The 15,062-nt window shown below is 45.6% G+C and overlaps 1 protein-coding gene across 4 annotated transcripts in view; it reads right to left on the reverse strand.

Annotated features, from left to right (window-relative positions):
* LOC123368700 (NACHT, LRR and PYD domains-containing protein 3-like) overlaps positions 1-12,536 on the reverse strand; it is a 59,111-nt gene extending 46,575 nt beyond the window's left edge. For 3 of the 4 annotated variants that reach the window (XM_045013738.1, XM_045013739.1, XM_045013737.1), the window contains exons 1-5: positions 12,500-12,536; positions 9,769-9,867; positions 8,600-8,903; positions 6,776-6,817; positions 1,282-3,004 (exon numbers count right to left, since the gene is read on the reverse strand). In XM_045013738.1, coding sequence (XP_044869673.1) covers positions 1,282-3,004; positions 6,776-6,817; positions 8,600-8,882 — 2,048 coding nt within the window. In that variant the 5' untranslated portion in view covers positions 8,883-8,903; positions 9,769-9,867; positions 12,500-12,536. Of the gene's footprint in view, positions 1-1,281; positions 3,005-6,616; positions 6,754-6,775; positions 6,818-8,599; positions 8,904-9,768; positions 9,868-12,499 lie in introns of those variants that run through there. The other variant, XM_045013740.1, reaches the window with a different exon arrangement.
* Between the last annotated feature and the right edge of the window lie 2,526 nt (positions 12,537-15,062).

Consider the following 15,062-nt stretch of genomic DNA (forward strand, 5'->3'; position numbering starts at 1 on the left):
AACTGGGTAGTTAGGACACTGATCTGAAATGTGAGACACCAGGGTCAGATCTGTTCCCTGCCTGATTTGGCCAGCCCTGATCTGCAGGGAGTGGTCCTGGGCTCTCAACCTCAAAAGAGGAGCATCTGTCACTTGATTTATAGGACCACTCCCATGAGTACAGCGGCTATTAGAGATCCATGAACCGCTTGCTGTACGATCTAGTCACTAGACAGGAATAAAGAGCCACTCTGTCTGAATGTGGATTACACAGAGATATTTTGGCTCTTTTCACCTTATAGGCAGGGTGGCAAAATGGATGAGGCTTAGATCCATGCTATTAGAGGCCTGGGTTCTATCCTCGGCTCTGTTGATGTGAACTTGCCAATCGCTCTGTTATCTCGGCTGTAAAATGGGTGGGTGATAGTTATACCTCCCCTAAGGCAGGGTTTTGAGGCCTATGTTAATAAGGGATGAAAAAAGCAGAGAAATATCAAGAGCAGTCAAGAAAACAACTGGGATTAGAACTCACAGCCCTTTAGCTGGTACCGCAATGCACCATCTGCTAAGCTACTGGGTAGAGTGACCAGATGTCTCCATTTTATTGAGACAGTCCTGATTTTTGGAGCTTTTTCTTACATAGGGAGCCAGGGCAGGCAGCATCTGCTGTCCCAATTTTTTACACTTGCTATCTGGTCACTCTACCACTGGGTATTGTGGCATCTTCGCTCACCCAGAAAAAACAAAAAAACTCCACACTCCCATTGCACTAGTTATGTGGAAACATGTGACAGTTTTGCAAGATGTGCAAGATGTGGTAGGTTGGGTTAGGATTGCTTTTGGAGACCTGCCAAGCAGTTGTTAATACTGACAAGCCTGGGAGGTGGGAGAAATGAAGCGGTCATGGCATGCTCAGGGAGGAGGCGGGGCAGGGGTAAGCTGGGGCGGGGAGTTCCCCCTGCGTGCTGCCCCCCCCTTACTTGCTGCAGGCAGCCCTCCCCGCACCCCCCTGCCCCAGCTCCCTCCGCCTAAATGTTGGCGGCAACCGGGGTGTCCAAAGATCTGGCTGCTGTGGTCGCAGCCGAAGAAATTGGCGCCCCCCCAAATCCTAGCACCCTAGGCAACCGCCTAGGTCGCCTAAATGGTTGCACCGGCCCTGGATAACTGTATCATTAGCTTACAGTAACAGTAGAATTGTTCTCAGGTGGGTCATTCAGAAAATTAATAGTTATCAAGACATAGGAAAAACAACATTTGATCTGTTAAAGAAACTACAGATTTTTCAGCTCAGATAATACTTACTGATGTAGCCACTTTTGTCGTCTTGGGAGTTCTTCCTCATGGTCTTCTAAGCTAAATGTACAGTCACACATACAAAGTGACTCCAGACTACGACAATGCTTTACACAGAATGAAAGAGCCCGTTGATCCATCTGGGTAAATTTATTTTGATTTAATTTCAGTTCAGTGAAGTGATCCAATGCATTAACTGCAAAATCTTCTTCATGCATCTCATACACACAGTGAAACAACTCAAGCTGATAACTTTGATAAATCCCCTCATGAACACAGGGCAAGTTTAAATCTGTTTGTTGGTTTGCTTGAACCCACTTCAGTAAATCTGCCTTAATTTTAGGTGAAAGTTTACACCCAAATTTTTCCTGCAGGTCCTTCATTCTTTCTTCATTTAAGAACCCAAACAGGAATCGCACTGTTAACATTAAATAATTTTTAGAGTTTCTATAGTTTTCTAACAACGTTTTCACATCTTTCTTGGGAATCCCTGAATCTGTTGTTTCACCTTCCTCCAGGACATATAACAAAGCTGCAAAAAACTCTTGAAAACTTAAGTGAATGAAGCTGTAGAGACATTCACAGTCAGTTTCTTTTTGAAAAATATTCTCATTCAAAAAGAGGGGGAGAGAGTTCTCTTGATCTAAGCCAAACTTCTTGATTTCTTCTTCCTCAAACAGTATCTTTTGTTTCCAGATTCCATCAGCAGCCAAAGAGCAAAGTCCCTTCAGATTTCCATGTAAGTGTTGCTTTGTATTGTTGCTGAGAGGCTTGACTAAACAGGAAAGGTAGAGCATATACACTCCAGTGACTGTTTTTGAAGTTTGTGTGAGATTCTCACCTTTTTCAAGCTGTTGTTTCAGAACCGTGCAGATGATCCAACATACGAAGGGGACAAAGCACATGGTGAAAAGAATTTCATTTGCTTTCACAAATCGTAAAGCTTGTCTTGCTTGGTTTTCATTTCCAAAGAACTTGTGGAAATATTCCTCCCTCTCAGCTTTGGAAAACCCCAGGATCTCTGCATAACGTGAACACTCCAAACATTGCCCGAGTTTCTCCAGAGCAGCTGGTCTTGTAGTGATCATCAGGTAGGACTCAGGAAGAACTGTTCTCCTAAATAAACTGCTCAGGAGGATTTCCATTGGCTTTTTCTCCCAGGGATCAGTGCACAGATTATCTTTAGGCTGATCAAAGGAAAATCTCAGTTCATCAAACCCATCTATTATGAACAGGAGTTTTTCTGGATTCACCAGAATGTGGTTAACTGGTGCATTTGTATTAAGCCAACTTTTAAAAATCATGTCAGCCACACTTCCCTGCTCATTAAGAAGGTTCATTTCCCTGCAGTTTATGTAGAAAACATAATCAAACTTTTTCTTATAGAGTTCCCCAGCTGACCAATCGTACATGATCTTTCTTGCAGTCATTGTTTTCCCAATCCCAGCAGCTCCCAGCAGCACAACGACTTGTGGTGTTTGTCCATCTTTATCAGGTTTATAGAGAGTGGCCAGTGTTACTGCAGAACTAGCTCGTTCAGTCATGATTTCTGCATGTCTCCATCCCATGGCCATTATTTCATGTTCTCTCTCCTTTGCCTGACGAGGTCTGTCTACAATAGTGAGGTTTGTGTATCTTCTGTTTAGAATCATATTGTCACCAAAACGACTGTTCATGTCTTTTATTAGCTTGTATTTCTTTTTAATATCTTCTTTATACTTCTTATTGTAACCTGTATCAGCAACATGAAACATTAGAAATATTGAACTGAAAGTTCAGAAAACAGACAGACTAATCTCAGACTAATCTCTTAAAATAGTTCTACTGTAACAACAATAATGGTTCTTCACATTTATAATGAAACCTTCTTCAAAAAGGATCCTGAAATCATTTAAATATGGGTGAGATCCTGCAGCCCTTATTCAAACATGGTCGCCTCAATGAAATTATTCATTTAAGTAAAGATTGTAGGCATCACCTCATCCCCTGGTGAAACCTGGCTACTGTCTACACAACAAGGTAGGTAACAAGTGGAGGAGAATATTATATGCAGTTGAAACAATACTGGGACTGTAGGTGGAAAGAATGTAACTTCATAAACTAGAATTTGTCAGGACACATGGGTTTACAAGAGAGAGCGTCACGGGATCTTTAATTACCACAATTGAGTACTTCCAGTTACCTTCCTCACTTAAGAGATGGTGCCCCTACACAGGGGCGGCTCTTGACATTTCGCTGCCCCAAGCAGGGCGGCATGCCGCGGGAGGCGCTCTGCCGGTTGCTGGTCCCGCGGCTCTGGTGGACCTCCTGCAGGCGTGCCTGTGGAAGGTGTGCTGGCCGCCGCGTGGGACCAGCGGACCCTCCGCAGGCACGCCTGCAGGAGGTCCACCGGAGCTGCCTGCCACCTTCCCGGTGACCGGCAGAGCGTCCCCCGCAGCATGCTGCCCCAAGCATGCGCTTGGCGTGCTGGGGTCTGGAGCCGCCCCTGCCCCTACAGCAGAGTGTCCTCCAGCATGAGGCTAGTACATTCACTCAGTACTGACCCAGAGGGACATTTTGCACACATCTGTATTGGAAGTTGCCCAAGGTAACAAAAGTCCCACTCAGCCCATTATAGAAAATTGTTTGTAAAACAACTGATACAAACTGGATCATTTACTCTAGAAAAGCAGTACTGAGGGGTCTGCAAGGCTCCTGGTAAAGTCATAGGTTGGCATGACAATGAGCCTAGAGATTCTAGAAATAGGAAAAATGTTTATAATTGAAATCACCGAGTATTTTGATTGATTCATTGTAATGGCATGAGGCTGCTGCCCCATTTTGTGCACAGTTTGTCTGCGGGTCGCTAAATGGAACAGAAGAACACATGAAATGGAAGGAGCGAACTTTCCCATCATGGCTGGGTTCCCATCACCTCCTGGGATCCACCATGACACAAAGAGTGGAAAGACAGACAAATTGCTTAGGATGAGAACAAAAGGATTGCACAGAGATGTAGGGACAAAATCAGAAAGGCTAAGGGACAAAATGAGTTACACCTAGTGAAGGACATAGAAAACAATAAAAGGCTCTATAAATACAACAGGAGCAAGAGAAGGACAAAGAAAAGCACAGGTCCACTGCTTAGCGGGGAAGGAGATCTAATAATGGATGATACCTAGAAGGCTGAGGTGTTTAATGCTTATTTTGCTTCAGTGTTCACTAAATATGTTAATTGTGACCAGATGCTAAGACAATTCTTATTAATAACAAAAGGGAAAACCCAAAAGCCAGAATAGGGAGAGAGCAGGGTAAAGACTACTTAGATAAGTTAGATGCACTCATGTCAGCAGGGCCTGAAAATTCAACTTACAATACTTAAGGAACTAGATGAGGCCATCTCTGAATCACTCTCTCTGAGAACTCATAGAGGATGGATGAGGTCCCAGTGGGCTGGAGAAGGGCAAATATCTTTTTTATGATGGAACAAAGACAACCTAGGGAATTAAAGACCAAGCAGCCTAACTTCAATGGATGGAAAGATACTGGAACAAATTATTAAATACTCAATATGTCAGCACTTAGAGCATAATAGGGTAAAAAGTAATAGCCAATGTGAATTTTTCAAGAACAAATCATGCCAAACCAACCTAATTTCCTTCTTTGACAGGATTATTAGCCTACAGGATTGAGGGAGCCATAAATATCACTTGTCTTGATTTTAATAAGGCTTGAGACACAGTCCCACAAGACATTCTTATAAGCAAACTAGGGAAATGTGGTCAATTGAATTACTATAAGGTGAGTGCACAGTAGATTGAAAAAAAAAGTATTCAAAGAGCAGTTATCAATAGATTGCTGTCAAAATGGCAGGGCATTCTAATGGGGTCTCAACGATGGATCTCGGTCTAGTACTATTCAGTATTTTCATTAATAACTTTGATGAGTGGAGAATATACTTATACAATTTGTGGATGACACCAAGCTGGGAGGGGTTACAAGCACTTTGGAGGACAGGTTTAGAATTCAAAAGGACCTTTATAAATTGGAAAACTTGTAAGAAATCAACAACATGAACTTCAATAAAGAGAAGTGCAAAGTACTACACTTATGAAGGAAAAATCAAATGCACAAATACAAAATGCGGAATAACTGGCTAGGCAGTCGTATTGCTGAAAAGATCTAGGGGTTATAGTGTATCACAAATTGAACATGAGTCAACCATGTGATATTGACTAATATTCTGGGGTGTATTAACAGGATTGTCATATGTAAGACACAGGAGGCAACTGTCCTGCTCTACTCAGCACTGGTGAGGCCTCAGCAGGAGTCCTGTGTCCAATTCTGGGTGCCATGCTTTAAGACAGATGTGGAAACACTGGCGAGTTGGCCAGAGGACCAACAAAAAGGATAAAAAGTTTAGAAAATCTGACCTATGAGGAAAGGTTAAAAAACCTGGATATGCTTAGTCCTGAGAAAAGATGATGAAGGGGGCCTGATAACAGTGTTAAAATATGTTAAGGACTGTTATAAAGAGGATGGTGGTCAATTGTTCTCCATGTCCACTGAAGGTAGGACAAGAAGTAATGGGCGTAATCTACAGCAAGGGAGATTTAGGTTAGATATTAGGGAAAACTTTCTAACTATTCTTATAGGTGAGCTCTGGAATAGGCTTCCCAGGAAGGTGGTGGAGTCTCTATCATTGGAGGGTTTTATGAAGACAAACACCGGTCAGGGACGGGGTAGGTTTACTTGGTCTTGGCTCAGTGCAGGGGAGTGGACAAGATAACCACTCAAGGTCCCTTCCAGTTCTACATTTCTGTTATTCTATGACAATGTTGGGCCTTCATCATCTTGATCCTGAAAGACTTTCTGACCAGCCTGAGGGAACCAAATGGTGAAATCCTGGACACTACCCAGGATGTGAGCCTGAGGCTTCTGATGTCACCCCGCATGCCCTCCCCCCACACACACCATGTCATTTGCCTTCCCCGCCATTTTTCTTTTTTCTTTTTCTATCTAAGGAAAGTCTGGCTCAGCTGGCCAAGACGACTCCATCTGTCCCAGCACTGCTGTTGGCCTGACCACAGAATCAGATAAAAGTCACGCCTTAGTCTGACATTGGTAAAAGTTTGCTGGGTCTCAGGGTGGCTGATCAACACACCTGCTGCACCGGTAACTCAACAGCAGGGAAGCTGCACAGGAACGTCAGCATCAGAGACCAGCAGCATTTTCTCTTTGCTATTCGTCTCTCCCCTTTGTGAAAGGAAACAGGATTGGACCTCAGCAGCACCACCACCACAAAGGCATTTCCTGGGGATTGACGTTGGCTGCTGCACATTAAAACCTAGGGAAAGATCCTCACCTGCAGGGCCATTGCCACAGTCACCATCAACATCTTTACAGTGCTGCCTTTGGTAGTGTTACTGCAGTTTCACGGTGTTCCCTTTTCTGGAGAATTGCCAGGGAACCCTGTGCTAATGGTGTCACCTGGAAAGGCACTTCCTGGGTAGCCATCACATACCTTTTGCCGACAACTCTGATGGGTTTTGACTCTGGTGAAACTCTGAAAGGGAAATTACATTTAAATAACAGTGAAAGAATTTAGAGTGTAGTTCAATGCAAGTGCATTTCTGTTCTGTATGGAGGCAACAAGTGACTGATAATCCAATTGCATCCTCTGTTAATGAAGTAATCACCAAGGAGAGCACTGTTACCAGCCATCAGTGTATGAAGTTCAGTTTGGGGAATACTGTTTCTCGGACCTCCCCCTGCCTGGTTCCACTGATGACTAAACTGCACTTTACATGATGAGCCGGCCACGTGGTCAGAGAAACACAGAACAACAGGCACTGGGACAAACAGTCAATTCAGGAGCGTTTGTGGGGAGAGGGAATCCCTCACAAACACTTATGTTCCAACACAGATTAGGTGAAACAACTAAAGGGTCCATGCAAAGGAGAATTCTGCCCTCGGTCAGGGATGGGCTAGGTGGCCCAGGAGAGCCTTTAAAATGTAGGGATCTAAAACAGACACTAAGGGCAGCCCGAGGGAATTTGTTCATTTGGGATAACTACCACTTGGGGCCTCCCCCCAACACCCCCTAGCTTTTCACTAGGTTCAGTTATTGATAGAATGTAGGATGCTGTCTGGATTAAAAGCCGCACAGGTAACCAGACTAGTTTGCTTAATATTGCCACTCCTTTTGCCAAGCATCTGTGACTAATTTAGGGGAACAAAGAACCCTTTCCCCACCCCTCAATAATTATTATTTTATTACTGAGTTTTGATAGGATCTAGAGCCCCAATCGGGAGCCCATTGTACTGGGCCCTGTGCACACACATAACATGACTGTCCCAGCCTGACGGAGCTCAGTCTAAACCAAGGAACTGCCCACTGCATTGCGCTCTGGAGGCTTCTAAACTCTCCCCCTGGGGGACTGTCCAGGGCAGTGAATTCCAAAGGCCTCTAGGGAGAGCCCCACTGCCAGCCCCAGAGCTTCCATCCCAGGGACCCCAGGCAGAACCAGCCCAGCTGGGCTCCACTGGCACCGTAGGATGCAGGGAAGTGGAACAGGAATGACTGTAACAGGGTTGAGTTTAGCTCCATCACTGAGCACATGGAATCTAACACTGCTCCACTACAGACTGGCTCCCCACTGGCACTGGCTATTACACTCTTGTGGGACACTGCAAAGCAGCCTGGAGCCTCTGGAACTGCAGCTCTGCAGCTTTGCTGGCTCCTTGGCTGTTTGTACTGCACTGAATTTGTTTCTTGCATTAAAAGATAGCCTTGGAGATAATAAAGATCCTGCCTGGAACCCCCGGAATGTCTCATGTTGTCCACCAGCTGTTTGGGGATAACATACTCTGCTGTGACCAGTTACCAGTTACAGATCCTCAATTCTCTATCCCAGCTCTGGCACAGGTTAGAGCAGCCTGGGGGCTGGTCTTACTTGCACTAGCTGCTAATGGTCACCAAGGAATGATCCCCCAGCTAGGGATGCATCCCAGTTACTCCTTCTCTGCACCTCTCTCTGCCCATGGCACTCCCTCTGCACCGCTCTGTTGGCTCTACACCCACTGGGGACTCCCCCACATTGGGGATTTCCGCAGAGGGAGTGTTACAGGCTGTCTCTTCTCCCTTTGTGCCAGCTGAGTGGTGAAAAGGGAGTGGAGTAGGTGAGAGAATCTGGGCCACTGTTGGCATCTCTGATCTGAGTCCCCCTGGCTTCCTGCTGGGATTTGAAATTTGTCATTCCTGCCATTAGCCTGTTTCTCCTTCTGCTCCTGCCACTGCTGCCCTGGGGGAGACTCCCAGGTTTTACAATAACTTTATGTCTCTTACCTTTCTCTCTTTCCTCTCTGAGTTTTGCAGCAGAATCTCGGAGGTTGATCTGAGTGAAAACCTCTATGGTTACATCTACTGCAGCATCTCCACTATAGAATTCCATCAGGAGGTTCTTCATATCTATCCTGTCGGCATTCTCCAGCCGACCTCGGGGGATGTTACCTTTCCCCTCAAAGTCAGAATGTGATAGTTTGTCTTTAAATCTTTTCAAGTCTTCCTGAGAAAGGTTGTCGAGAGCTCGTAAGAGCAGGTCACTGACTTTGCTGCTTTGGTTTCCCATCACTGGGCATCAAGAGAGAAGCTAAAATGCAATGTAAAGTCTTGGTGTTAATCATTAATTGGGTATAACAATAATTATTCCCATGTAGAGGAAAGAAGTAATCCAGTGGTGGGAGAAGATCACTGGGGCTCATAACTCCTCAGTGTTTCTCTCTCACAAATGATTCTTTGTGCCTGTTTCCACATCTGTAAAATGGAGATAATCCTACTGATCTAACTCACAGGGTTGTTGTGCAGCTTAGACAATGTTTGTAAAGCCAGATGAGTTTTTAGGAAGATAGGAGCTATGGTAATAGTATTTATCATCCAACTGGGTTTGAAAATAGAGGTGGAACACTCTAATTTAATTAACATTTCAAAAATATAAACCCAGAAAATACAGTCCTGGAATATCAGGCCCTGCGTCCTGAGATCCAGCGTTAGCTTGTGAGGAACCTCCTGGGTATTTTGGATATCAGAACAAGGCGAGGTGGAGCAGTGGTAATTTCTGACATACAGTGCATCGACACAGCAACTGTGGGGTGTCGGTCCCAGTTTGGGCAGACAGATAGATGTGAGCTTCAGCTCTACTTGAGCTAGGGCCTAAAAATAGCAGTGTGGTGGGGGCAACACAGGTTAGATGCCCATGTAAAATCCTGCCTGACCCCCTGGATACATACCCGGGTGGCAAGCTCAAGCCACCGTCCATGCTGCTTCTTTGAGGCGGGAGCATAAACACAGCCCATGCACATGTCTTCCTGCACTGGGAATTACACCTCTCACTTGCTGTGTAAACTTACCCACAGGCCCTATTCTGACAAGTCTCACCACCCACATGTACAAACTACAACTAGTTCAGATTAAAGTTAGCCTATCCCAAGAGAAAATGCAGAAAGTGATCGACTTACTGTTAGTCAGAACGCTCTCACTAACATCATCTGATGGCCCTTGTTTGATCTGTTTCTCTCCGTCTTCTTTGTGTTCAAACAGAGACATCCAAAACAAACCTAGGAAGAGGAACAGGAAAAAGGAAACTGTTTGTTCGAAGTTTATTGTTCAATACAAAGAAACTAAAACATCACTAGCTAAAACTGAACTTCAGCACTTTCTGAATTTCTCTACGAACCCTCATACCACAGCAAGTACGATTTAAAGCCTTCGTAGTCCATGTATCTATATTGTTTTGGTTTTTATTCCTTTTATTCCTTTGGCTTCAGCAACTTGTTTCTCTGAATAGTGAGGTCATGAACTCCATAAACATGTTCACCACTTCTCCCTTCCCACACACTCCATGTTGGGAGAAAATATTGTAGCAGCTTTACCAAAGCAGTGCAGCAGCTTTAACCAGGACAAGCCACACCTAAATAGCATGCAACAGACAGAATGGGGATTGGACTTTGTATCATCTTGATACATAAATAGCAGTGATATCAGCTGGAGTTGGGGCTTATATCCTGTCATAAATATAAAGGTAAAGGTAACCACCTTTATGTATGCAGTAACATAAAATCCCTCCTGGCCAGAGGTACAGAATCACTTACCTGTAACTAAGGGGTTAATCAGTTCCATTAACCTAGCTGGCACCTAACCAAAAAAAACAATGGGGAAAAATACTTTCAAATCTAGGGGCGGGGAGGGAAGGTTTTGTTTGTGCTCTCTTTGTGTTGTTCTCTCTTGGGACAAAGAAAGAGACCAAGCAGATAACCCAGCTCCTAAAAAAATCCTAAAATAATACATCTAAAATTCAAAAAAAGGTAAGTAATAGCAAGAATATCCATTAGATTATCTTTTGTTTTAGTTTGTAAATTTTCCCTATGCTAAGAGGTCATTTTATTCCTGTTTCGTAACTGAGAAGCAAAGTTAGAGGGAAATTCTCTATGTTTTAAATCTTTTTATTTACCCTGTAAAGTTATCTTCCATCCTGACTTTGCAGGTGTGATTCTTTTACTTTTTTTTAAATAAAATTCTTCTTTTACAAACCTGATTGATTTTCAGTGTCCTAAAAACCAGGGTTTTGGTCTGTGCTCACTTTGTTAACCTATTGGTTGGTATATTATTCTCAAGCTTCCCCAGGAAAGGGGGTGAAGGGACTTGGCAGGATATTTTGGGGGGATAGGGCTCTAAGTGGCCCCTCCCTAAATGTTTGTATAAATCACTTGGTGGTGGCAGTAATACCGTCCAAGGACAAGGAAAGGAATTTGTGCCTTGGGGAAGTTTTTAACCTAAACTGTAGAATATAAATTTAGGGGGTCTTTCTTGCGGGTCCCCACATCTGTTCCTGAGTTCAGTGTGGGGAGGGAACCCTAACACATCCTATTCATGGGTGGGGGGAAGAATCCCTATCTTTAATATTAAAAAAATCATGAGAACAGAACTTTGGACAAAAATGAAGTTAACAGAATTGGATCTCCGTGGACCACAATAATCATAAGCGTCAAAAGTGAGCTTGGAAAGTTTTACAAGTCACTCACACAGTTACTCAGAAGGAAACAGCTGCTTGTTAAACAGAGGAAGTGAGGACACATTTCTGATACGTCCCTGTGAGATTCTTAATCTCTGCCGTCTTTCTGGGGCAATTCTCTCTGAGATCAAATAAGCAGCAACTCTAAGCTTCCATGCTGGCTCGCACCCCACCACCTGCCACCATTTGGGGCTTTGTTACCTCATTTTAAGAATTTCTTGTACTTTTGTTTTTGTCTGCAGCTGCCAGCAGCCCTTGTCCCAACTGAGAAGTGGAAACAAGAAGTTTGCTGTTCATTTCAGCAGAGAAATAAGAACAATGGGAACCAGAATCCATTGGTCCTGCTCCTCTTAGGATGGAAGCAGAGAGAGGGGTTTCTGCCTGGGGGCAGATCTCAGCTGGTATGTCAGCTTAGTACTACTGCCAAGGGATGGCCCATATACGAGTCCCTAAATACACAGCTTTACAGGGGGCTGGATTTGCTTGTATCAGCCCTGCACATAAAGTGAACATAATAACCGCTGCCCTAGAGACACTCATATGTTGAGGCTAGCGATGTAGGTGCTATGGCCACTCTCTCTGGTGGTTGGTCCCCTACTGCATCCATTAGTCTCTGCTCACAACTCCAGCCCACGCAGACTCCCTCAGACTCCCTGTCAAGGTTCCTTCCCCACTCTGAACTTTAGGGTACAGATGTGGGGGACCTTCATGAGAAGTTCTAAGCTCAATTACCAGCTTAGATCTGGTCTGGCTGCCACCATTCACAAGTATTCCCTTCCTTGGGTAGCCTTGAGAAACTTCACCAATTTCCTAGTGAACACAAATCCAGACCCCTTGGATCTTAAAACAAGGAGAAATTAACCATCCCCCCTCCCTTCTCCCACCAACTCCTGGTGGATCCAGATCCAACCCCCTTGGATCTAAAAACAAGGAAAAATCAATCAGGTATTAAGAAAAAGGCTTTTAATTAAAGAAAAGAAAGGTAAAAGAAAACCCTCTGGGAGAGATTAGCATACCAGCTACTCTCACAGACAACAGATTCCAAACCGAGAGGATGTTCCCCATGGCAAAAATCTACTACACACAAGAATACCCAATTTGATAATTCCCTTAATTTGCACCAAGACAAGTACAAAAGAAAATAAACATAAACCTATTTATTCCTGTCTAAAACTTACTACTCTGATAAGAGGCTGGTTCCCTGATCATTTTCACTCCAGCTGACACTGAAAACTAAACAAAGGAAAAACTCTCTTTCCTTTTGAAATATCTTGTTCCCCCATTGGTTCCTCTGGTCAGGTGTCAGCTAGGCTAGATGAACTTCTTAACCCTTTACAGGTAAAATGGCATTAACCCTTAACTATCTGTTTATGACACTCCCCCTTCAGGAATAACACATACATATATTATATCAAATTAAATTAAAACAAAAATTAAATCCCTGTGTTACAAGAACATAAAGTTACTGATTCAAGCACTCAAAAGATAGGAAATGCCAGAATTAAGGATGCCCATGGGACAGGAGTTCAGCCCCCTTGTGTGTGCGTGCGCCCCATGATATAGTCTTTCATGTCACTTGATCACATCCCATTTTTTCCCCATTCACTGGCTGGACAGCTAGTCAGGATCCTTTTTATCCTGCTGACTCAATGTGTGGCCCCAGGCCTCATTCAGCACACACCACTGAATAGAAAATTATTCATTTTCCTTCTGGGTGTTCTGATGTGGGGGTTGCAACCTAAATTCCCTCGAAGCTGTGCAGCCATGCAGCTGCCTATTAAGCCCCAGGCAGGGCTCAGGGCTGCAGTGAGGAGAGATGCTTCTCCCACAGCATAGACCTGCCGTGATGGGGAGAGGCACTCCTCCCCTCTGGCCCCAGCACAGACCAGCTCTGGACTTGCCGTTGCTGGGGAAGAAGAGCCCCTCCCTTGGCCCAGCCCTGCCAGAGCTGCTGTGGTGGGGGAGAGGCACCTCTCCCCTGATCCTGAGTTTCTGCAATGAGAGAAGGCTGGTGAGAGTCCTCTCCCCACACCGGAGCCCCGGGAGAGCCTGCACCCCAACCCCCCATCCCTGGCCCCACCACAGAGCCCGCACCCCAACCCTCTGCCCCAGCCCTGAGCCCCCTCCTGCACCCCAAGCCCACTCCAAAGCCCACTTCAGAGCCCACACCCACAGCCAAAGCCCTCATCCCCCCAACACACCAACCCTCTTCCCCAGCCCTGAGCCCCCTCCCATACTCTGAACCCCTCTGTCCCACTCCCACCACACAAATTTTATTATGTGCACCAATAGGAAGGTGATGAGTCACACATCTCCTCCATATTGGTGCACATAACAAAATTCATTCCACACATGGATGTAAAAAATTAGCGGGAACACTGGTTGCAATGTGGCAGCTTTGGCAGTGCCTTGCCAACTGCTGACAAAAATGTGCCATCTTAACACAACAGAAAAACCAACAAAAACCTCCAACATTCCCTCTGTAAGCTGCAGCGGCCATGTAACAATCATGTAACTTCTGGAGTGCATCCATCACATGGCTGGGTGGGGAGCAAGGCTGGCATGGCACCTGGGTTGGGTCTGTATGCTCGGCCCTCAACTTGCCGAAGCCGCAGTGGCTCCTCTCAGGACCAGGAAACGGGATGGGCGTGAAGCTTGCCAGCAGGGAGAGGTAAAAGGGTAAGAACTGGGGGGAGGGGCTCCTGGCAGGAGATGGTAGGGGACTCCATCGAGGGCTGAGGCTCCTGGGGGTGGGAGATGGATGTAGCGGCTCATGGGAAGGTAAGAGGCAAAAGTGGACTTGAACTTCCCCCAGCCTCCCGCCTGCACTTCCCTCTGCCTGGGGGTGGGGGTGTCGTCAGGCTGCTGGTAGGACAGGGGCACCTAAGAGGAGAAGAGGAGGATCTGGGGAGTGGTGGGAGTAGTGGCCAGTTTTGCTGCATCTCGTAGATGGCAACCCTATTTCTCTGGTGCTCTCACTATCGAATCTGAGGCTACATCTACAGTACAAATGAAGAGTGTGATTCCTCTGCTCATGTGCACACACTTGTGCTTGTTCTCACTGAGCTCGTACGAGCAGTAATAGCCGTGTAGCTGTGACAGTACATGTAGTGGGAGCAGGGGCACAGCTCAGCTGTGCCAAGTACGTACCCACCAGTTGATTTGCCAACTCCAAACTGGTTGGCCACAGACCTGTAGCAGTCTGGGATAGCCAGGTTCCAGTAGCTATAGCACCCCACTTCTGGTCTGGCCTGGCCTCCCTAATACGTGTCTGGACACTGGATGGTCCAGGCAAGCTGACCCCACAGCTCCAGGAACATCCGCTTCTTCATGCAAAAGTTCCGCAGTCACTGCCGGTCGTCCCAGGCCCGCCTGACAATGTCATCCCATCAGTCTGTGCTTCTTGTCCTGCTACAGAAGCACCAGTTGACATGGGGGAATCCATGGTTATGGAACCAGGCATGAGCAGCCTCAGCTGGGTTGTGACTGGAACATCAATACCCCTCTCAGAGACAGGTACCTTCAGCAGGTCAAATACCACCACTATCTTGCAGATGCTCTATCTGACTCACGAAAGAGGACTGACAGTATGAGCTGGAGAAGTTCTTCCACTCCATGCGGACGACTCCAGCTCCTGGGAGCATGCAGACCCAAAATAGCTTGGTTGGATGTATTGGCAGGCTCCAACCACATCCGGTCAAGCCATACATATTGGACAGAAAAGTTCTCCCACAATCCACT

This window comes from Mauremys mutica, chromosome 4, assembly GCF_020497125.1.
Source record: "Mauremys mutica isolate MM-2020 ecotype Southern chromosome 4, ASM2049712v1, whole genome shotgun sequence".
Lineage (NCBI taxonomy): Eukaryota > Metazoa > Chordata > Testudines > Geoemydidae > Mauremys > Mauremys mutica.